The following is a 22935-nucleotide window of genomic DNA, read 5'->3' on the forward strand; positions in this document are numbered from 1 at the left end:
TACAATATATATTTCCATTAGTGTATATATAGTATATAGTGTGTGTGTATGTGCACGTATATGTGCATATATAGGCTATTCTTTTAAATATATGAATGGCAATTTTGTGTCAAAACAACTATTTTGTGTTGGAATCTCCCTGGCACAACAAAACAAATCAAAGCAAACAAAAACAAAAACAAAAACAACAATTTTGTGTTGGAATCTCCTCAAAACAAAACAAAACAAAACAAAACAAAATACAATACAAAAACAAAATATTTTTCATAAGCATTACTATTCCTAATGCTTGAGGCCAATTCAATGCATAAGAATACTGTAAAAGAGAGAATTAATGATATATATATAGAAGACTCCAGCATTTAGCTCCATTTCACAATTCTTACAAGCATTTTACTGAAAGCTGGAATCTAATATTCACACGTCAGATACTATTTGCTCTGTTTACTCATAACAAATGATGTTTTATTTACGCATAACAAATTATGTTATGTTTCTCTGAAGGATAGAAGAGAGAGGGGGAATGTAACCACTGGTGCCATGACCGTAGTTGAAGAATATAAATAGAGACAGAAAGAGGGAAGAAAAAACAAAAATAAGAAGTGCACTATGAAGAAGGGCAAATCTAACTGGGGTCTTGTTTTAGTTGCCGCCTCTCTGATAACACAGAAAGCTTCCTGAGGCATTATACATGCTGCAAACACTGACCTACATTCAGTTACAGTTCAGTTCAGTACAACATCTCTCCATCCCCAGGGAGGCTTTCAGGAGTTGTTCATGTTGATCTTGAGTCAGTCGCTACAAAAAGGTGAGAACTGAGATCATTTTAATTTCTCAGTGATACACTAAGTTCTATGACTCAGTTGTACACAGCAAAAAAAAAAAAAAATTAAAATAAAAGCAAAATAAAACAAAATATAAAGTAAAAATAAATTATCTGTCTCTTTTCATCAAAAGTTTATACATTTCTCCACTTCTGAAAGAATTTTCCTTTTTCTAGTCTTTTTATTTTAAACTCCTCCCTTCCAACTTCCACATTTCATAATGCAGTCAGTCCCTGATAAATACAATCTATAATAAAATATATAATATAATATAATATAATATAATATAATATAATATAATATAATATAATATAATATAATAGAATAGAATAGAATAGAATAGAATATAATAGAATATAATACAATACATATTTATTTCACCTGGAAATCATCCTATAAATGTTTTTTGTTTGTTTTGTTTTGTTACTTTTTTTTTATAAATTCTGCAATTCCCTTTTAAGACACTTCCTGTCAAAGATATGTTGCAGTTTTCAATAATATATAATTTAAATTATATATTAAATAATAATACAATATTTATAAAACATAAATAATAATATTTAGTAAATCTATTATTTAAATTAAATATATTAGCTATTTTTTAAAGTTATAATTTAGAATTATTATTTTATAATTGTAAAATAATATATATTCTATAAATAATCTGGTTTTTTTCGAGATATCAACTGCTGTTGGATAGCACTAATGTTTATAATGTTTGAAAGTAAATCGAATGACAATTCATAATAATTAACCCTGCAATAACATAAACACCGCCATCATTGATGTTGCAACGACAACAATTGTCAATGACATCATTGAACAATCAGTCATTGTTATAAAATGACAACACAATTCATAAACTACATTGATATAATTCATCAATCATTCACCTAAGCAATTTTAAACTCCACTTCCTTAAATAAACACACCCCTCCATTTTATAAATTCTTTAAGCTCGTTATGTTTAATTATTTATGCCTCAGAGGAGGCCCATTCCCGCAGTGCAGCGCAGCACGTCCGTCTCCATTCCCGAGTCACAGAGACAGTGACATATTTATCCAATAACACTGCGGTTACAGACACAAATTTGCTTCGAATTTGTTATTTGTTGTCTGAAGGGAAAGAAAGAGTTCTGCATGCGCTGAAGAACTCATGGACGTATTGTTATGATGTTCCCTTCATAAGCTGGAAGGAAAAGACAGACACACAAAGCTTTGTGTGTGAATACAGAAAACGAAGGTTAAAGTTCTGACGCCACTGCTTTTCTACACTCGAACCCCCAAAAACAAACAAACGGAACTGCAGGAGGAGACGGAGCAGCACAAATGTGACACTGACAAGCAAAATAACAAGACAAATCCAATCAGCTCGGGTATGTAAATATGGGAACAGAAATACATATTTAATAATAAAACAACTAAAAAATATTTCCTAACAATAAGTTTGTCTGTCTGTCTGTTGATTTGTTTATCTGTTTGTACATTTATCTATCTGCTCACCTGTTTATCTGTTTATCTATTTATCTTTCTGTCCATCTGTTTGTTTTTGTGTGTTCATTTATCTATACTGTATATCAGTTTGTTTGTTTATTTGCTCATTTGTGTTACGCCCGTCTGCCTGTCTATTTATCATTGTTTCTTTATCTGACCATTTGTTTTTCTGTTCATTTATGTGTATTAATTTGTTTGTTTATCTATTTATTCATTTATTTATCACCACCTGTCTTCTTGTTCGTTTATCTATAATTTGTATCAATTTTTCTATCTGTTTGTTCAGCTATCAATCTATCTATCTACCATCGTCTCTGTCTGTCTGTCTGTCTGTCTATCTATCTATCTGTCTGTCTGTCTGTCTGTCTGTCTGTCTATCTATCTATCTATCTATCTATCTATCTATCTATCTATCTATCTATCTATCATCTGTCTGTCTGTCTGTCTGTCTGTCTGTCTGTCTATCATCCATCCATCCATCCATCCATCCATCCATCCATCCATCCATCCATCCATCCATCGTTTGTCTGTCTGTCTGTCTATCTTTCTATCTATCATCTGTCTATCTGTCTATCTATCGTTCATCCATGCATCCATCCATCGTCTGTCTGTCTGTCAGTCAGTTCTGTTATCTATTTTTCCTTCTGGCTGCAGGTTTATCTGTTTATTTTTATCTACATATCAACTTGTTTGTTTATCTGTTTGTTCTATTATCTATCCCCCACCTGTCTGTCTGTCTGCCTATATATATTGCACGACTACTGATTTCTGCTAGTCGATTACTTATTTATATATATACTAGGGGTTGCACGACTACTGATTTCTGCTAGTCGATTACTTATTTAAAAAAATACTCGAGTTACTCGACTACTCGTGGTTCATGCTACTGTAAATGAATAGACATTAAAAAGTTTTTATCAATAAACGTTTATTAATTAACTAATTAATTAATAGCCTAATGCAACAATTACATAACATATGTTAACTGTCAAAACTTTATAATTATGACATTACATATTTTAATTTTCATGTAACCAGTATTTGTATCTGTAACAGTAACAAAATTATTAGTATATGTTTTCGGATAAAACCAGGTGTCATACAGTTACTTGATAAGACCATTATGACTATCTTTTTCCCCGTGGTTATAACTGAACAAATATTCTGCGTTAAAGTAAAATAATTATTAATTTCTAAAAAATAAATTAATCATATAAGCAGATATGTCACGACAAACGTTTAGTGATCATTTGAACACGACTGAATGAATTTAAGGCGCACATTTTCATTATGCAGAATTCTCTAAGCGAGTCTTTTTGAACTTACTAAACAAATGTGCGTGTGCCATGCAAACCAGCAAAAAATAAGGAAGCAAACATAGAAAATCTATCTGCATCTAAGTTGATTATTAGCCTACTTTTAAGAGAGAGAACTGGTTTGGTTTTGGAGAGACTGAGGGGCACAACGCGGCTGTTTGATTGGTGAGCGCGGTGTTTATTCCATTCATTCATGTATCATTTCGTAGCCTATGGTTTAAATAATTGCCTTTTAAATATATAGAAATAATAGACCGTGTATGATGTATTATTATAGGTGATTTTACTCTTGCCAAGCTCTGATTTCTGAGAGATGCAGGGAGAGGCAACATCAATGCGGTGATTGATTTGCGCTCTTTTCATTCATAAAGTTTATATTCATTCACTTCACACATTCATTATTGCGTGACTTTAGACGTCTGTGTATAATATTGCGCTGATCCCCTGGCTCAATTGTTATGTAGCAAACAGCAGAGTGTGCCAGCCTCAGCCGAGTATTCAGGCAGAATTTTTCCTTATCCGTTATTCGTTTTTGAAGCTATTATCCTTGCCATTCCGAATAAGGTATTCGGCTTCGGGCACACCCCTAACATATTTTAATTTTACATGTAACATAGAGAATGTGATAGAAAGTAACATCTACACGCAATATTGTAATCCTATAATTGCAACCCAATATTGTAGGCAAACTTTGCATGCATTATGGTTAATGCACGCTCGAGTAGTTGATTGTTTCCGACATCAAAGAATACTATCAAAAGAATACTATAACACTACTACTAAACCATAATATATAACACACAAAACATATCAACAATATACACACTCACCTGAAGGATTATTAGGAACACCATACTAATACTGTGTTTGACCCCCTTTCGCCTTCAGAACTGCCTTAATTCTACATGGCATTGATTCAACATGGTGCTGAAAGCATTCTTTAGACATGTTGGCCCATATTGATAGGATAGCATCTTGCAGTTGATGGAGATCTGTGGGATGCCCCTCCAGGGCACCAAGCTCCCGTTCCACCACATCCCAAAGATGCTCTATTGGGTTGAGATCTGGTGACTGTGGGGGCCATTTTAGTACAGTAAACTCATTGTCATGTTCAAGAAAACAATTTGAAATGATTCAAGGTTTGTGACATGGTGCATTATCCTGCTGGAAGTAGCCATCAGAGGATGGGTACATGGTGGTCATAAAGGGATGGACATGGTCAGAAACAATGCTCAGGTAGGCCGTGGCATTTAAATGATGCCCAATTGGCACTAAGGGGCCTAATGTGTGCCAAGAAACATCCCCCACACCATTGCACCACCACCAGCAGCCTGCACAGTGGTAACAAGGCATGATGGATCCATGTTCTCATTCTGTTTACGCCAAATTCTGACTCTACCATCTGAATGTCTCAACAGAAATCGAGACTCATCAGACCAGGCAACATTTTTCCAGTCTTCAACTGTCCAATTTTGGTGATCTCGTGCAAATTGTAGCCTCTTTTTCCTATTTGCAGTGGAGATGAGTGGTACCTGGTGGGGTCTTCTGCTGTTGTAGCCCATCCGCCTCAAGGTTGTGCATGTTGTGGCTTCACAAATGCTTTGCTGCATACCTCAGTTGTAATGAGTGGTTATTTCAGTCAAAGTTGCTCTTCTATCAGCTTGAATCAGTCGGCCCATTCTCCTCTGACCTCTAGCATCAACAAGGCATTTTTGCCCACAGGACTGCCGCATACTGCATGTTTTTCCCTTTTCACACCATTCTTTGTAAACCCTAGAAATGATTGTGCGAGAAAATCCCAGTAACTGAGCAGATTGTGAAATACTCAGACCGGCCCGTCTGGCACCAACAACCATGCCACGCTCAAAAATAAATCACCTTAAATCACCTTTCTTTCCCATTCTGATATTCAGTTTGGAGTTCAGGAGATTGTCTTGACCAAGACCACACCCCTAAATGCATTGAAGCAACTGCCATGTGATTGGTTGATTAGATAATTGCATTAATGAGCAATTGAACAGGTGTTCCTAATAATGCTTTAGGTGAGTGTATATATATATACACACACATACACACACCTATCTATCTTATTCAGGTATTCAGTAAGTGTAAAGGTTTTTATAATAAATTAAGTTGTTTGCATTTTCATTTATCTGTGGCATAACTCAAGATTGTGATATTTGCATCCAAACTGCATCTAAACAACAGACCGTTCTGCCTGACCCTGCATTACGGCACGATGCTACAAAAGTACCATCAGTCTCAGCTACACACACATCCTGCCACGTGGATAAAGACACACTGCAGCCAGTAAAGCCATGGAGCGCCACTTGAACTCACCAGAGAAGAAGTTCTTAGCACGTAGATAACTGACACTCAGCCGCAGGATGGAGAGTTTGTCCAGGCTGCTCGTGACCTCCTCTGGAAACGGAAGGAGACTGGCCAACCGGTCCAACTCAGAATTTAACCGATCTCGATGACGTTTGGACGGGTTAGACTTCACCCCTTCAGCTGAAGCCTGCTTCACCCTGAGCACAAGAGCACACTTCATAAAAAAAACACTCCTCAAGATCACATTCAGCAGTGTTTTTCACATGCAAGGTGTGTTTAGACAGAATCACGGACGGCATGAAAATACAGAAGCCACAGTCACAAGTGTCCCATTGATTTGCACAGGCTTCTGTTGTTGTTTTTACTAAATTTACTCAATTGTCAACTTTCCTATTATGCATAGCACGTTACTAATTTTGCATATTGTTGTGTCTGTGCTCTTCTTGGTTATACTAATAGATTTCAGTGTTTGATTTTAAGGAAATCTGTGTGTACCTTTGTACAATAAACACATTAGGGTCACCACCCTAATGTAAAATCTGAGCCCTGATACACACCCCCACACACAATTCATCTGTTACTGTACATATGAAATTTTATTATAAACAAAAGATATCTCTATGATTCAAAGACATCAATAAAAAAGGGAAAATTGTAAGGAAACAATCATTACAGACAGTAAAATGTCTTTAGACAAATGCGGATGATTGAAATATTGTAGATTATAAAATAATGAAAAATACTTAAAAAATACAAAACAAATTAAATTAGCAATTACGTTATAAAAGAGAATAAAATAAGCTCTGGTTTATGTAATGATATAAGCTTATGATACCTATTTGGTCTACACTAAGGTGGCAGAATTATATATTATATATTACGTATTTTAAATTATAATTAATAATATACATTTAATTAGAAATATATATTTAATTAGAATTATATCTAGTAAGCTTATATTTATAAAATCAATATGTTCTAATAGAAATATCAACTATAATTTTACACCAAATATCAATTCACTATACTGTCTAATTAAAAAGAAAAATCTGAAATAAAATATTATGCAAAATAAAATATTTCAGCTTTATAATAATAAAATAATATAATAAAATAAATTACATAACATATTATATACAATAAAATATTTCCCCAGATATGATCTGATTTGCAAATTGAATTTTTGGGAATAGAATATTATATAACATAATAAAAAATTATTTCATTTTAAACAAAAAAAAAATTAAATCAAAACAACCAAAAATAAGTTACATGAAAACTGTAATATGGTATTACGTAGCACATATTAAATAACAAATATTGCAGCACTGGATTCTAATACTAATATCAGTTATGCTTTGATGATCTTAAAAAAATAATAATAACAGTAAATACAAATATTTACTTTAGACAGATGGACCAAGAACAGACTAACGTTAGCTACACATGCGATTTGGGTCATTACTGTAAAAAATAAAATAATAGTCAATGTATACATTCATAACACATACAAACACACATTTGTTATAATAACTTACGTTCTTTGCACTGGTTTTCTTCTTTTTCGTCCTGCATACATGTTTAAGGCGTCTGGACAGTCCAACTCTGAAGCTCGAATGACTTTACAACATAAAATATCGATCTTGCTATTTAAAAAAACTGTAACTTAAGCAAGAAAAATATGATTTCTTGTACAGGTCATGGGTGCAAAAATCCGAAGTATTATAATAAATATTGTATAAAATGTGCACCAAGGATCCCTTCTGCCCCAGACTGCATTTAATATCAGTCTAATAAACTAGAGATGGAAAAAAAGTGTAATTCCTCTTCAAATATATTTTAATTAATGGCATTCATATGAGAAGTGACAGCAGGTCTTCTTCATCATATTCTGCATCCTCAGTGCTGCTGAGTTTGTGTAAACCGCCATCCAAAGTCATATGCTCGGATAAAACAATGCATTTTAATCTATATTTACACAGAACGGTCAAAATAAACCAACTCCACTCTCATAATTTGCTCCAGCTTCGTGTCTAATTCATTTTTGTCCGACCTGCTCCACTAAGTCCCCCAACTGCGCGCACCCGACATCAGCTTGCAGGGGCACGCGCATTTGGTTGACCAGGCAACCGGCACAGATTTGCGCAGGAGCGCGCGCAGAGCATCAGAGGCCACGGCTTAAAGGCAAAGGGGAAAAATCTCCTAGGATACAGGACGTCAGGCTTTACGTCTCCTGTGATTGGTCAACGCGCTTCAAAATTACTTATATATTAATAATACAATAATTAATATTATAACGAAGCGTGACGGGCAGAGGACTTGCAGATGGGGAAGAATTAGATTATGAATACTACTGAGATTATAATGCTGGACGCCCCGGGAAGGTTACCAAGAAACGCGAGTCTGATTAATATTAATTAGGCTTATGGACACTTCTAGCCAATGAGGGAGAAGAGAACCTCACAGGTGTTTAAAAAAAAAAAAAAATACCTTACCTCTATAAACAAATACAATAAACATCCAAATAAAATATTAAATACAATAAATCATAATAAATACTTTTATGAACAAATCGATTTTCGCAATTAATGTAATTTATTTCAATCTAAATGTTTTAAAATTAAGATTTCAAATTCTATTTTTAATGGGATGAAACAATATAACTATTTAATAGTTTTGTTGCCATAAAACTCATACGTTGGCAACATTTGCAACACGGTGAAATTCCTTTTGCGAGCTCCTGTTATGATGCATAATTTCCTGCGCTTTCGGAAGCTTTTAATAATGCTATTTGGCATTTATTGACTATAATGACGGTATTATATAATACTGGTTTATGGACCACAGCAAAATCCCTTTAAATTCATGCAACCTACTGGCTCTTAAATGCACATTGCACACATCTGTTTCATACGCATGAATTAAAAGGGCAGTAAGGAATAAAAGATGATTAGAAAATGATTGCACATCTCCCCAATTTGGTTCTAGGACACCCTGTAAAACTGTGGGCGACCACATTCGCGGAGTTACAAGAAAACCCATACTCAACGTTTATTTCCTTCTTTTTCTTTTGCCAACTGAACACGGCGGAGAAACTCATTTCTACTTACCTTCCTAAAAGTTTCACTTTACACTAGCAGTACAGTAAGCTATACCGCTGAAATAGTGCATACTGGCACACATTCAAAATATATATACATTAGCGCCCCCATGTGGTAAACCCATATAATCTATCTATCTATCTATCTATCTATCTATCTATCTATCTATCTATCTATCTATCTATCTATCTATCTATCTATCTATCTATCTATCTATCTATCTATCTATCTATCTATCTATCTATCTATCTATATCTATATCTATATATCGTCTATCTAGGGAAGTTGGCCTAATGGTTAGAGAGTCGGACTCCCAATCGAAGGTTGTGAGTTCGAGTCTCGGCCGGCAGGAATTGCTGTAGCGCTCTCTCCACCCTCAATACCACGACTTATAGCACCCCCAACTGCTGCTCCCGCCGCAAAGCCCACTGCTGAGTCACAGTGACCCCCTCTTTTGTGCACTTCGGATGGGTTAAATGCAAGCATATCAATGGCTGAATGTCACGTCACTTTCACTTTTTTCACAATCTATCTAATGAATCATTATCTATCTATCTATCTATCTATCTATCTATCTATCCGTATTCACATTGCTGTACAGTAAAATAACCAGCTAAAGCCATTGAGTCATCGACCCCCTTTTAATATAAAAAAAACAACAATAAGAACAACAAAACAAAAAATAAGATAATACAATAATACAAATACAAAACAAATGAAAGCTATATTTTATATATAGATATACTGTATATATATATATATATAATATAGATGTGTGTGTGTATAGCCTGTATTTGTGGGACATCCATTTACGCATACAGATTTTACAGTTGTGCAGAACAATGTACAAAATAACATACAGAGAACACGTTTAAGCATTTACAATGCTGGGTGCACAAGCAAAGAAACAAACATACAACAATACAACAAATAAACAAAGATACTGCATTTAGAGAGGCCTCGCAAACATGACTTTATGCAAGAAACGGGCATATGAAGTGCTGTTATTTCTTCCTAAAGGATTCGTAATTTAGTGGTGAAGGGGAGGATGTCCTAACAAGTGTGCATGAAAGATTTTTTGGCACTGGGGGATTTCAATGTTGTCAGTGAGGTTAATTCATCCTGTACTGGTGCTTCACCCTCCACTACTAACCTGTTTTATTTAATGGAACAGGAAAAGAAAGCATCATTTTCTGGACTACTGGACTAAGTAATATTCATGCACCTTAAAGAAGTCATGGATATGAAAGTGTCTAATACAGTTTCCTAAGTAGATATACAGGATCATCACTGAAATACAAAATTTCAGTTTAAAAATTTCTATTTAATACAGTGGTTCTCAAATGGTGGGTCGAAGTTATGATTGGAAAAATAAGACCCAGACACCACAATGCTTTTTATACAGCAACTCATCTGCTGTAGCAAAAATAATATTTATTTCATTTCTATTTCATATTAAACATTATTATAACATCTTATTAAATTAAGGGCATTTCATCAAGCAAAGCAAAACAAAAAATACAATCTTTTTTTTTTTTTTTTTTTTTTAATTGTGCGTCATTTTCTGTTTCACACAAAGTGTGAAAAATTAATTGCAAGTATTGAAGAAACATAAAATGCCAGCTATGAAATTAGCAAAACAAAGGTGCTATTTTATTCCAAAAATGTTTAAAAGATCATTCCCAACACATAATGCTATCAACATGTATTGAAAATTAGTACAATAAACGCCACTGTAAAATCTGAGTCATGAAGCAAAACCATTTGAGAACCACTGATTTAATTAATATACAGCACTGTGGACGGAGCTACCCAGCGCAAAAAGGGCTTTAATAGCCTGGTTAAGACATGGCGTACTAGATATTTTAAAGCATGAAAACAAACATCAGAGCAAACCAAAACACATCGCTAATATTTGTGCGTAATCAGTCTGTCAGCAGATAAATGAACCAATCAGCCAACTGATCATCCATTAACCAACCATCAAACAATCATCTAGCGATTTCCTAACCTCCTCTCTTAACCAGCAGACATCTGGCAATAAAACACACAACACTCTTATTTACATCACCTCAAAGCCAACATCTCCTTTAGCTTTCAGTACAAACCAAACCAAAAGTAGCAAATCTCAGAAAACGAAAGCTGTTTTAAGGCACTTCAGAAGACAGGCAGGATGTGTGTCCTGTAACTCTTGAACTCTGAGGCTATGTACAACACTTGGCAAACTAGCATAATCTATTCCGTCCATGCTAACAACAACCTAAAAACATTGCTTCTCAGATTCAATTATAGCTGCCGTTTCAATTCCTTTTCTCCTCTGCAAGCCACAATCATTTCATCCAAAGAGTGAAAACGGGAGGGAACTAAGCGAAATATCCTTTGGGCAGAAAGAAATTAAGGCACACAGCGTTCCCATTTCAGATGATGAAAGGAAAAGGCTTTGGGTGCATGAGTTTGAGGGCTCTATATCTTCGCTGTCATTATAACATCATACTTTCTGTTCTTACTGCAGGGAGAAAGAACAAATCTCAAGAAGCAACAGCAAAATGAAGGCTAAACTGTTTTCAGAAAGTAGTTAACGATTTATTTTGCACAATAAAACCAAGAAGTCATATCTCCATAGCTACAGAATCTCATACAAATATGTTTTGGTATATTTACACATTCAAAATGCTGATACAATCGAATCAAACGGCTTTATATTCTTCCAAAATCAGGCAGAAAGAGTAAATCGCATTCCATTTAAGGTGTAAGATTTACACAAAATGAACTTTCCGAACGATTCACAGAAATTTGCTTTGCGCATTTTTAACACATTCTCTACATTGTGCTTATCCGAAACTTTTTGGCTGCTGCTGTATCTCCTGATCAACCAAGAAAGATGCTATAGAATTTCATTGTGGCTATAAAAAAAATCTAATCTTCTCTTCAACCAAAATTCACTTTGACTAATCTGTTCTGTCTTCTGAAAATTCTCTCTCTCTCTGTCATTCAATTTCACCTTTTCTTCTGGAGGCAGGATACGCTGGCTGCTGTGATTCTCATCGCATGCAACACGATTTCAGAATTCCTAGAATTCTTCCATGTTAAAGCAGTATAGCAAATAGAAAGCAAGAGGGTAATGAGCAAATTAAATTGGACAACAATGGCTCAATGGCATTTCCATAATTACGATTAAATGCATAAAAAAAGTACAAAAGACAATCTTTAAACAAACAAACAAACAAAAAAAAATACAAATAATTGATAAGCGATAACTATCAGATATTGTAATACACATGAAACATATGGTTAACACAACCATAAAAAGGTGGCAAGAGCATACCGTACTAAAGACATTACGGTTTCGTTTATAGTCCTTGAATGGAAAAAAGTGTTGTGTAGAAGAAAAAGTGGCCTATTTCTTGGGACTATCAATTTTCAGATCTATTTTTTTTTGTTTTTTTTTTAATTCAAAATTGCCTTGGGCAACTTCACAACTTGCGGTAGGTGGAGCTTAAGGGAAGTTCTGGGACAATTTTGCAGTCAACAAATCAATGATTTGTTCTGACAGTCCAATAGTGCCACAGAAGCCATCAGTAGAGTATTAATTTCTTTAGAGAAACTGATGGGGTACATTGATAACAGGTCTACGGATGGTCAGTTTCACCTTCTTAAGTGCATAATTGGATAAATAAAAGGGTCTGGCTGAGGCTGTTGCTCTCTCTAATGAGACACACTTTCCCTTTTTGAAACAAAACTTACCCAAATAAATAGCATCTTGTGTGCACTAGGAATTTATTTCCTCAGAATCTCGTTCCCTGCAATTAAAAGATCCTACCGCTGCTTCTCCATACTTCATAAATGAACTCTAGGCTACCTCACACACACAAACACACTTGGTCACACACCTCGCCTTCCTCCCCTTTCCCCACTCGCTATCTCAGTCTTTTTTCTTGCCAGAATGGAAAAGCAAAACAATATCTATCAGGGACGAAAGGACGTGCTTTAAAAAAATAAATATTTTCTTTCTGCTACTGCATATTTCTCATCGGGGAGGGTGTGAACAAGTGAATGAGTAGATAAGTGTGAAAAAAAAATGTGTAAAATTCTCATTTTAAAGTTCTGCAATGTCTTGTAGGTTTTCAGCCAAGAGTGTCTTCAGAAGTGGATGCGTGTCTCTTGAGGGACAAACAAGTTGCTATATTTATGCGTTTTTTTCCCCCTAGAAACAGGTACTGCACTGTTGATGTGTCAGTCGCTGTGTTGGGTGTGATCTACCACTAATAGTCACAGCAACTGTTTTGGTTGTTCTGGGAAAAGTAGGCATTTCCATTGGCCAGCGAGGGAAAATGGAATGTTCCTTTCTCCTCAAGTGGATGGTTTGCAACCTGTGGAGAGACAAAATTTAAACCATTAAAGGAATGTTTTATCCATGCGGTGGCAATCACGTCATGATTTTCATTAAGTTGTGCATGGAAAAGAATTTAAAGCAGAACTCATTTTGAACTTTTGCGCCCATTCTGTGGTTACTGACAAATTGTTTTGATAGTTTCCTATACTATACTATTCAGGGTTTTGACAAAGACTCCAATGAGCCAGTTCTTTTAATGAACAGTTCAAAAAGACAATGTACTGGTTTGAACCTGTCGTAAACTTCGCTTTGCTTAATTTACAGCATTAATGGAAATAACTTATTTTTCTTATCTAAGTGAAATGGACAATATGACTGAAAAACACCTAAACTGAGAGCTTGGATTTCAGAATTATTAGGGATGCACGATAAATATTGGCACAATATTAATGTGCATCTCGTCAGTAAAGCCGGTTCTGTAATCAGTGGTAAATCTCTACATGTGTGTGCTTTCATGTGGAGCAGCATTTACTACACAGAGCCATTGTTCACTGACAAGTTGCGCAAAACATGCCCAAAATATGATTGTGGTTTTGCGCAGCATACACGTGTAGAGATTTACTGCTGAATACAGGACAGGCTTTACTGATGAGATGCGCATTAATATCGTGCTGATATTTATCGTGCATCCCTAAGAATTATATTATATATATAGAAAAAAAAGTATGGATACCCAGTACTACTCTGAACTGCCCTCAACTGTCTCCTTCCACAAGTTGAAAGAAAACGACTGAGCACATGGTTAATTAATCCATCTTTACTCTCTCTTTAGTGTCCACCTCTGAAACTCAAGACTTCCTCAAAAAGATATCGTTTTTTTCTTTACATATGGTAACATCCCAAAATTGTTGTTTCCCCACAAAGAATTTTGATTGGTGTTAGAGCTGAGATATCCCAAACTGTTAAAAAAGCCTTGGATGTATGAGGACACAATGAGCCTGGGGTTTAGAACAGGGCAGTTCTGCTATTCTCAACACACTTCAAGACTCAATCTAAAAATAGAGAGTGAGGACACACCTGGTGCTTTGATCATTGAGCTAGAAGACACTAGTTTGAAGTTATAATTATACCATGGATTACAATAGTGCAGTTTACCTGTGTCTGGCTGTTGCATGAGAGATACTGCTGAGCAAGTACATTATCTGCCGTTAACCCAAGCGGAACTTGACAGGCCATGGGGCTGATGTTTGTGTCCCCTTGTGGGATAACCGACGTGCCCACAATTGACTCGCTAGGACATCTCTGGTAGTAGCAGGATGCTTGTGTAGGACTCTGGGTAATCAGACCTTTAACCCTCTGGCAGGATGACATTGAAGATACCGGAGCTGCAGGCCCATAATGCATCCCATTCACTGAGGGTTGAGGAGTGCTTGTGAACATGCAGCTGTTGGTGGTCTGATGAGGGCTGTTGTTGATGATCTCTCCTTGCTGAGGATAGATGCTATTTGAAGTTGTCTGGGGCAGGAAACCAGACCCAAATCCTTGTGTGTTTGTGTGCGGAAGCAGTTCTGCAATCAAGTCTGTCACTTCACCAATGAAGCCCGTCATATTCTGTTGCCCGCTGGAAAACGGTTTAGAGACCTGTTGAGGGGTAGGCTGGGATTGCTGCCAGCCAGGCAGTCCAGGATTGGCAGCGTTCTGAGTGTGAAGAGAAAACTGTCCTTGTAGTTGGGTAGGTGGGCCAGAGTGCAGTCCTGCATCTTGTACACCTGAAACGTTATGGGTGCAAGAGTTCAGCAGGTTATCGGACACCCACTGAGGGTTCTGATTGATTGACGGTTGTTGAGAAAGGGGATTCTGGCTGTGGAAGCCCATTGGCTGGGCAGAAGTGCCCTGCAATAGAGGACTTTGAAGAGGGACAGTCATTGCGTTGTGATGGGGCTGGTTTCCGGTCTGTAGGTTTGTCTGGCCACACGGAATCATTCCGTTCTCTTGCACGGCACCTTGCAGACCAAGCCCGACTTGGGTCAGCTGTTGACTCTGCAGGGCAAGAGAAGGATTAAACGTAATGTTATTATTGCTGGGAATCTTCTGGGTTGTCTGTTCCAGTCCGAATGACTGGACAAAAGTGTCACCAAGTAGCATCTGTTGCCCCATATGGGTGAGCTTCACCATCCCTCTTCCAGGGCTACTGGCATTCAATCCATCTTGGATGTTCATTCCAATGAACCCACCCCGACCTGGGGATCCATCCAGCATATCTGCCTGGCAGATGAATTCCTGGTTAGCAGCTAAGTTATTCTGTAACTCCATCTCTGGAAGACACTCAGGCGCCTCAACAAATGGACCCTGGCTATTGAGGTGTTCGGGCAACCGAACGCCATTTTCCTTAAAAAGTGCATCCTCAACAAAAGAGAGGATGTCATTGGTGATGATTTCGTTTAATTCCGTATCGTTGTTGTAGTGGAACCTGCTTAGAGTGTTCTCCCACTCCTTCAGGACAGAGTCATCCACATCAAATCCCTGAAGGCCGCAGATACTGCTGTCCCCAATAATCTGTTGCAAGGTTTCCATCATGTCCTTTACCACACCTTCCTCTTTTACCTCAGCCAAAGTGCTTGGGGCTGACGGCTGCCAGGTGTCCCCAGGGACACTGAGCAGGGCGTGGCTATCCCTGAAAGCCTTGTCAAGAGTAAACTGGGAATCGGGCTCATTGTTCGGGTTGTAGACAGAATGATCCTGATTCAGCATGCAACCGAGAAGAGAATCTGGGTCCAGAGATGGAGGTTTGAGCATCTTCTGGCCTTTGCTCTGATTTTGAATGTCAGCGATGTCCAGTGTGGGTTCAGTCTCATACAAGACACCCTCACCAGTGGCGCAGTTAAAGGGTAGCTGCAACTTTCTTTGACGGAGGTGCTCCTCACCCTCTTCATTACTATGAAATACAGATATTATATCAATGAGAGATAGAAAGAGATTAGAGCAACAACAACATTTTGAAAAAGCTGGTTTAACTCACGTTAGTGGTCTTTGTCGGGCAATAATGAAGTCTGGTCTTCCTCCTTTATAAACAAGCCTTGCATTGGCCTGCACCCAGATCCATGTACCTCCTTTGGAGAGAAGTCTGAAGACCGTTATACCACTCTCTCCAGTCTTTATCACTATGAGAAAGAGTAAAAGAAAGAAATACATTTTAATGGAAATGCTATGGAAATCAAACTGCTAGTCTTATGGAGTTCATAGACAACAAAAGATGAACATCAAAGGGTAGACTTGGCTTTGACTTAACATTAAATATCTGGTGATGGTCTGGCATAACTCACTTCTTATATGGTTGTCAGCACAGTACATCATGTCAGCAGCATGAATGAACTGATAGCCAGAGCCCCTCATACACAGCTCAATCTCAGTGTAGCCAAGAACCACCTTTCCTCTGCAAAATGAGAAACAGATAGTAAAAAAGTTAATACTATGTTTGTGCCACTTACTAAAAATTGGTTGGGCCAATCTGAAATCAAAGCTACCTTGTGTCAATACCCATAGGTGTAAAGTCCAGCTTGTGTTTGGTTTGGAAAAGAAGAGTCTTGCTCCTGATCTCCAGGATAGAGGGTGGCTGGAGGGGTGTGGCTATGACAAAAAGAGCCAGTTGAGGGTGGGCCAAGGTCCCATCTTCTGCCAACTTGTTTTGCCCATGGAGATATTTCAGCCTCCCCTGGAAGTTCAGGGCCGGGGGCAAAGGGAAGAATTTAAAAGTCATTTTAGCCCCATGAGGGTCTGATACTGAGTGTAAACAATTCCCAGCAGATTTATTTAGACAGCTGTAGCTGTTACTGCATCATTGTGTACACAGAAAATTAAACATTGTTAAGTCTAGCTCAAAAGGTTAATCTCAAAATGATTCTAAAATATTGATTCTTGATAGTTGCAATAAAGTCACAATAGACATCTACAGTAGGACGTTTACCAGGAAGCCTGATGAGTTGTCAAGGAGGCACCGGAATCGGCAACAGAAACTTCGTTCCAAGAAGGCTGAGTTTTCTGGAGGGATGTGTTGAGGGTTGTAGTTTACCAAGTCTCTGGTGATGTCACTGCTGCTTTGAATTGCTGGAGACCAATTGGTCGTGCAAACAAAAGTAAAAACAGTGATGTAATCAGCTTTGAATCACCACCAGTGTTCATCATCCTGGGTTTATACAAGACTCCATTGTATAAATCCAAACGGATCCTTCTTCTCCACAAACAAACTTTCTTGATTCAGTAATAATAACAACAGAAGTCTGCTCATTCACAAAACATTTAAGGCTGGGTACTGCAGTAAAAGTTGACAACACCTTACCAGGAACTAAGTGACCCTACTTGGGCATCACTGTTAGGGATAGAGTTGCTACTAACCATCAGATCCTTCGCCACCCTCGCACGAAGTGGGATTGAGAGCGAAGTGTAGTTGCCTTCGGAACATTGCCCGATCATCTGTATGGATGAGCTCGAATACACTCTGATGGACCACATCTGACTATGAACACAGTAAGAGAGGATGTTACAAAAAATTGTCACAGGACATGCTCTGCATCCTGCATCCCCTAATAATCATTATAATATGATAATGGGGTTTCCACTGCCACATTTAAGTTCTGTTGTAATTGTTTATGCCAACCAAATCCTCACTGCATGCTGGGCAAAGGGGTTTATTTTTGTCTTTCTGATGACAAGAAGACTAGAGGTTACAAAATGAATCTACTTGTCCATAATTCTCAAAAGCATAGTATCATTGACAATTTAGATGGTAACCCTCTTAAACACCTAACTGCAACCTTAACATATTACTTGTTCGGAGTGCAACTGATTAGAAAGCAAATTAAAACTTTAGCCTCCTGTGGCTCAGATTTGAATAAGTATGCATTAAAATCATCACATTTGTTTCCTCTAGAGTGTAAGAGGAGATCACATGTTACGCTGTGTTTACTGTATCAAAATTTAGATGCTTCTCTCTAGAGGCTTGGCATAGTAACTGCAGCTTGTCTTGCATTTTCCCTTCTGCCTGTTTCCCCCCAATCCTCTCTCTCTCCTCAGCAGGCCAACGAAAACAAAGTGTTTGCACTGTCTGTGTGTGCTAATTGCTGCAGGCTGGACGGTGTGGGATGAAAACCAGACAAGGTCCAGAAACCATTCATGACAACAACACACATTTAAAGGTTAATGAGGACACACAGGCAAGGGAGTAGAAGGAAAATACACATATTAATTGCTCTAAACCATGTCTACATGTCTCTGATATATTTAAACACATCTTTGTAAAAACTACATATATACAGTAAGTATACACAGATGGATTTAACAGGGCACACTGTGCACAACAATTAATCCACAAAGCCACACAAAGTGATGTTTGGGTAAAACATAGTGATGCTGAGCCATTCTTTTAAATAATACAATTACCTGGACTACATGATAGAAAAAAGTAATTAGAAGTATGTGAATAGTTATTAGCGACCTAAGTCACAACAGGTGTTCAGACTGCTGTGGCAGTGGGTATGTATTTATGCATTTATACGTGCAGGTGGTGCAGGCCTGCCTATCTGCGTAACCTTGGTGACCTGGACTTGCGTTACATGCTAGAGAGGCAACGTCACACTCCAGGGAAATTGATTTAGTGAGGAAAAACAGGTACGCAATAACAAGCACAGACTATATGCACACCAACAAAGACACAACAGTTCATATTCACATATCATATAGGTATATATATATATATATATATATATATATATATATATTATATACACATTCTTTTGGTATGTACTTACTGTGTGTTTTGTAATATATGCGTGTGCTTTAAGAATGTATATTTGAGTAGACATTGTGTAATGCCTACTTGCTATTATTGTCAGCTATAGCAATGAAATGGCTACTGTTAATGTAATCTATACATGCAGTCTATACAATAAACCACAGGAACACACACACACACACACACACACACACACACACACACACACACACACACACACACACACACACACACACACACACACACACACACACACACACACACACACACACACACACACACACACACGTTCTCTCGCCTAACTGGCTGTGGTTCACACACAGACGAACAGGTTTTGCAAGTTCTTTAATGAAGTATCCAAACATTCAATTTGCCTCTCTTTGATGTTCTTTTTCTGAGCTTCTCCTCTTTTATAAACAAAACCAAGCTATGTCCGATATATACATCACAGGCTGACAGGGTGAACGAAAAAACACTTAATCGCTAGGCATTTGCAAATATTAGCTTACATAAATTTGAATAAGCCTTCCAAACAGGACAAGGAAGAAAAAGCGATGCTCCGAAAAAAATAGACTAGTTTGTTAACTATTAAAAAAACAACAACCAACAAAAAAAATCCTCATTGACGCCGCAGTTGTTTAACAGTAAACGAACACTTTTTGAATAAGTAATCGAACCCAGACACCCTCAGCACTTTTTAACAACCTACTTCCGCGCTTCGGTTACGGAACAGCTGTTTTTGGGGCTCACAGTATTATCCTGACGATAAGAGAAATTCATGACCGTAGGAAACAAAAAAGCCATTAATCTTCCTCCAGGGTGAGGAAAGTCACGAATCAACAAACGAGTGTAGAATGATACAAATGTTTCCAGGAGAATGACTCATCCGTAGCTTAGACAACTATGTTGAATTTATCAATTGTTAATAACATAGAATTGTTTAAGGGTTGGTATATGAATATCTGTTTTTCTTGGTAAACTGTACAAAGAAACAAACAAATAACAAAACACAAAGGTGGGAAGAGGCCTAGCTTTGTTTAAGTCACTACCAGCAATATTTGTGATGATTATTAAAGTTTTAACATACGACATGATAACATAAATAAAGCAGTACTTCTGAAACGGAAGGTTTTAATGCAAACTCACCTGATGGAAGCCCAAGTAGTCCTGTATAGTTGGAGATGAATAAAACACATAACCTTCAGCGGTGACCACCAGCACAAAGCCATTGAGGGCCTGAAAATGAAATGAGATAGAATTGTGACCGACAATACTAAAACAAAAGGTTTGTGGTTGCAATAGTTAATACACAAGAAACAGACATGTTAGTTTTGGTTTGTTTTACACTAAACACAGATCCTGGGATTGTGAGTGGAAGACTGTAAAAGGGTGCGGATAATGGGGCCATTTTTCTTCTTTTACATCTTTTTTTTTTTTTCAGTAAACATTCCATGTAATTAGCCAGGCTTTTGTTAAGGTGTTGAATATGACAACAGACAGGGGGTGAATATCGCCGCTAGTCACGCACAGGAACCAGCAGCCCTCAAACAATGGAGAGAAAGCGAGAGAGACGGAGACTGAGATATGGCTGAAAAAAAAAAAAACTCACAGTATTTGTAGGTGGAAAGTAACATGTGATATAGTTTACAAAGAAAAGATAACATTGCTCAACAGCGGAGAATGTCGATTGCTCAAACTTCATTCCTTTTCACAGAGCGTGACAAGAGCTACAATAAACGAAGTGTCAACCAAAATTTCTTTCTTGAGTTTATGGCATGGAAGCTGGTGTGTTTTGTTTGAGCGGGTATGGATGATCTTCATGCCTGTTGTTTTTATCATCATCTTTCCAGGGAATCAGGAAATATTGACACTTTTACCTTCTATGCACACACACACAAACATAATGGGGAATTACCGACTTCTTTGCACAGCCCAGAGTGACAGTTTGCATAACTGAATAGAAGATGGAGCAAATGCGGATGTAAGGAAGTGAGGGACAATTTAGAAAGCAGAAAGATGCTTGGCCACATCTTTTCTTGAACAGATTTAATACTCTTGTGTACAGCCATGTGATCTGATCTTTGACTAAATAATGGGAATATGGAAAGAAATCCAAGCAGACCATTCTTATCACACAAACTGGGCCATTTTAGGTGGGAAATGAGGAACAAGGTATTTATAGAATGTGTAGATATAGTGTGTAAACAAGTGGGATGTCAGGATGATGATTCCTGGGAATTCGCAAGGAATGAGATCAAGGTATTGGTGCGTTTCCATGTGTATTACCTGCAACAACAGTTCCCCTTCTGAGAAACTGACTCCATCCAGACTGGTTGTTGACTGTCCGTTTCCTCCAAATGTCCCTGGCCGCTCATTTAGCCATCCATTTCCTCCTGTCTTTTTGGTTTTGGCTAAAGAAAAGAGAGAAGGGGGGAAAAGTGTATGGTTACCACTATGAAAGTCATACTATGCTAGTTTGATACAAGATTTAAACCACTGAGTTAGGCAATTTTAAACAAAGTGCAATAATTAATTACTTCCAAATAGTCCATTACCAGGAATGGGGACAGGCAAAAAGCATATTACAATAAAATAACTTTACCAGATTTTTACCAAAGATTTTACAAAAATGTAAAAGTAATGTTGGCACCTGTTATTTATTGTTAAAGTTGCATAATTTTGCTACAAAACCTAAGAAAAGATCATATGGCCAAACAGCAAGTCACTTCCCTTGCACAGTTTATTCTTAAGAACTAGGACTAACATGATCAATGTGACGTCCGTTTTAATGCCACTTATCTTATTTAAAGCTATATTTACAATTGAATGTGTGTTTGGGAAAGAGAGAGCATTTACAAAGATTACGGTTGATTAGGACAGTGTGTACGCACACGTCATCGACAGTTTCCTAATCCAGATGTCTTGAACTTAGTTTTTTTATTACTTGTCTTCTCGTATTTGTCTTTATGTACCAAGCAAAAATGTGTTTGAAAACAAGGGCCATTATAGTCACATTTACAAGCTGCTATAATGAAACAAACTGTTTATTAGCTAAGGCTTATTTCTCCCTTTGGTTACACAAGTTACAACTTCAACATTTTTTCCAAGTAACAACTACAAATAATCGTCAGACATGTTACAACATCAATAGGGACCCACTGAGGTAAACTATGAAGTAAACTGTGAGGCAGATTCTGTGCTTAAATCTAAAGTAAACTGAAGTACAATACTCAGATTTAAAGTTTGCCTTACATTTTATGTCACAGTTCATTGTGAGGCAAATTATTTCAGCTGTCAGAGAGAAAGAGAGCGAGATTTTAACACTTTCACAGAGCACAGCCTGAATTAACTGGAGGTTTTAACATAGGTTTCACCATATTTTCCATACATTCCATACAAAGTAATTTATAATTCCCATTGCTCTTGAATGATTGATCAAGTTTACCATATAGTAGTGTGTTAGACTTCAGTTGGGAGAGTTTTTAGTGTGTGGAAATGTCTAGTTGCTAGGTTAACGCTGAGCTAACATAAACCAGTAGGTGCGGCTCGCTAAGCCATTTCCTCCCTGACTGGCGCAGATGCCGTGCTATTTCTAGACCTTATCAAACACTCTCTAATGCAACCCTTGGAGAAAAACCCTCCAAAAAACAGAGAAGACCGAAGGAAAGAAAAAGAAGGGAGGGAAAAGCGAAGAAGAAGTGGAGGAGGGGAATCAACAGCGTTTTTCTGCTAGGGACCAAAAATATCTC

The 22935-nt window shown here is 37.3% G+C and overlaps 3 protein-coding genes and 1 long non-coding RNA gene across 7 annotated transcripts in view; 1 reads left to right on the forward strand and 3 right to left on the reverse strand.

The window, feature by feature from the left end:
• The window catches only part of ahr1b (aryl hydrocarbon receptor 1b), a 35763-nt gene extending 27343 nt beyond the window's left edge, over positions 1-8420 (reverse strand). Inside the window, exons 1-2 of the mRNA XM_042748578.1 lie at positions 7503-8420; positions 5974-6161 (exon numbers count right to left, since the gene is read on the reverse strand). Of these exons, the coding sequence (XP_042604512.1) occupies positions 5974-6161; positions 7503-7543 (229 nt within the window). The 5' untranslated portion in view covers positions 7544-8420. The remainder of the gene's footprint in view (positions 1-5973; positions 6162-7502) is intronic.
• Positions 1-22935, reverse strand: part of LOC109082837 (glutamic acid-rich protein-like) — an 848403-nt gene that overhangs the window by 727842 nt on the left and 97626 nt on the right. The gene's annotated exons all lie outside the window — the stretch shown is intronic.
• The window catches only part of ahr2 (aryl hydrocarbon receptor 2), a 223353-nt gene that overhangs the window by 165482 nt on the left and 34936 nt on the right, over positions 1-22935 (reverse strand). The gene's annotated exons all lie outside the window — the stretch shown is intronic.
• On the forward strand, positions 1836-6507 carry LOC122141368. Its single transcript, XR_006157757.1, has 2 exons — positions 1836-2199; positions 5842-6507. It is a non-coding gene; the product is annotated as an uncharacterized LOC122141368 (long non-coding RNA).

The sequence above is a fragment of the Cyprinus carpio genome, chromosome B22 (assembly GCF_018340385.1).
Source record: "Cyprinus carpio isolate SPL01 chromosome B22, ASM1834038v1, whole genome shotgun sequence".
Lineage (NCBI taxonomy): Eukaryota > Metazoa > Chordata > Actinopteri > Cypriniformes > Cyprinidae > Cyprinus > Cyprinus carpio.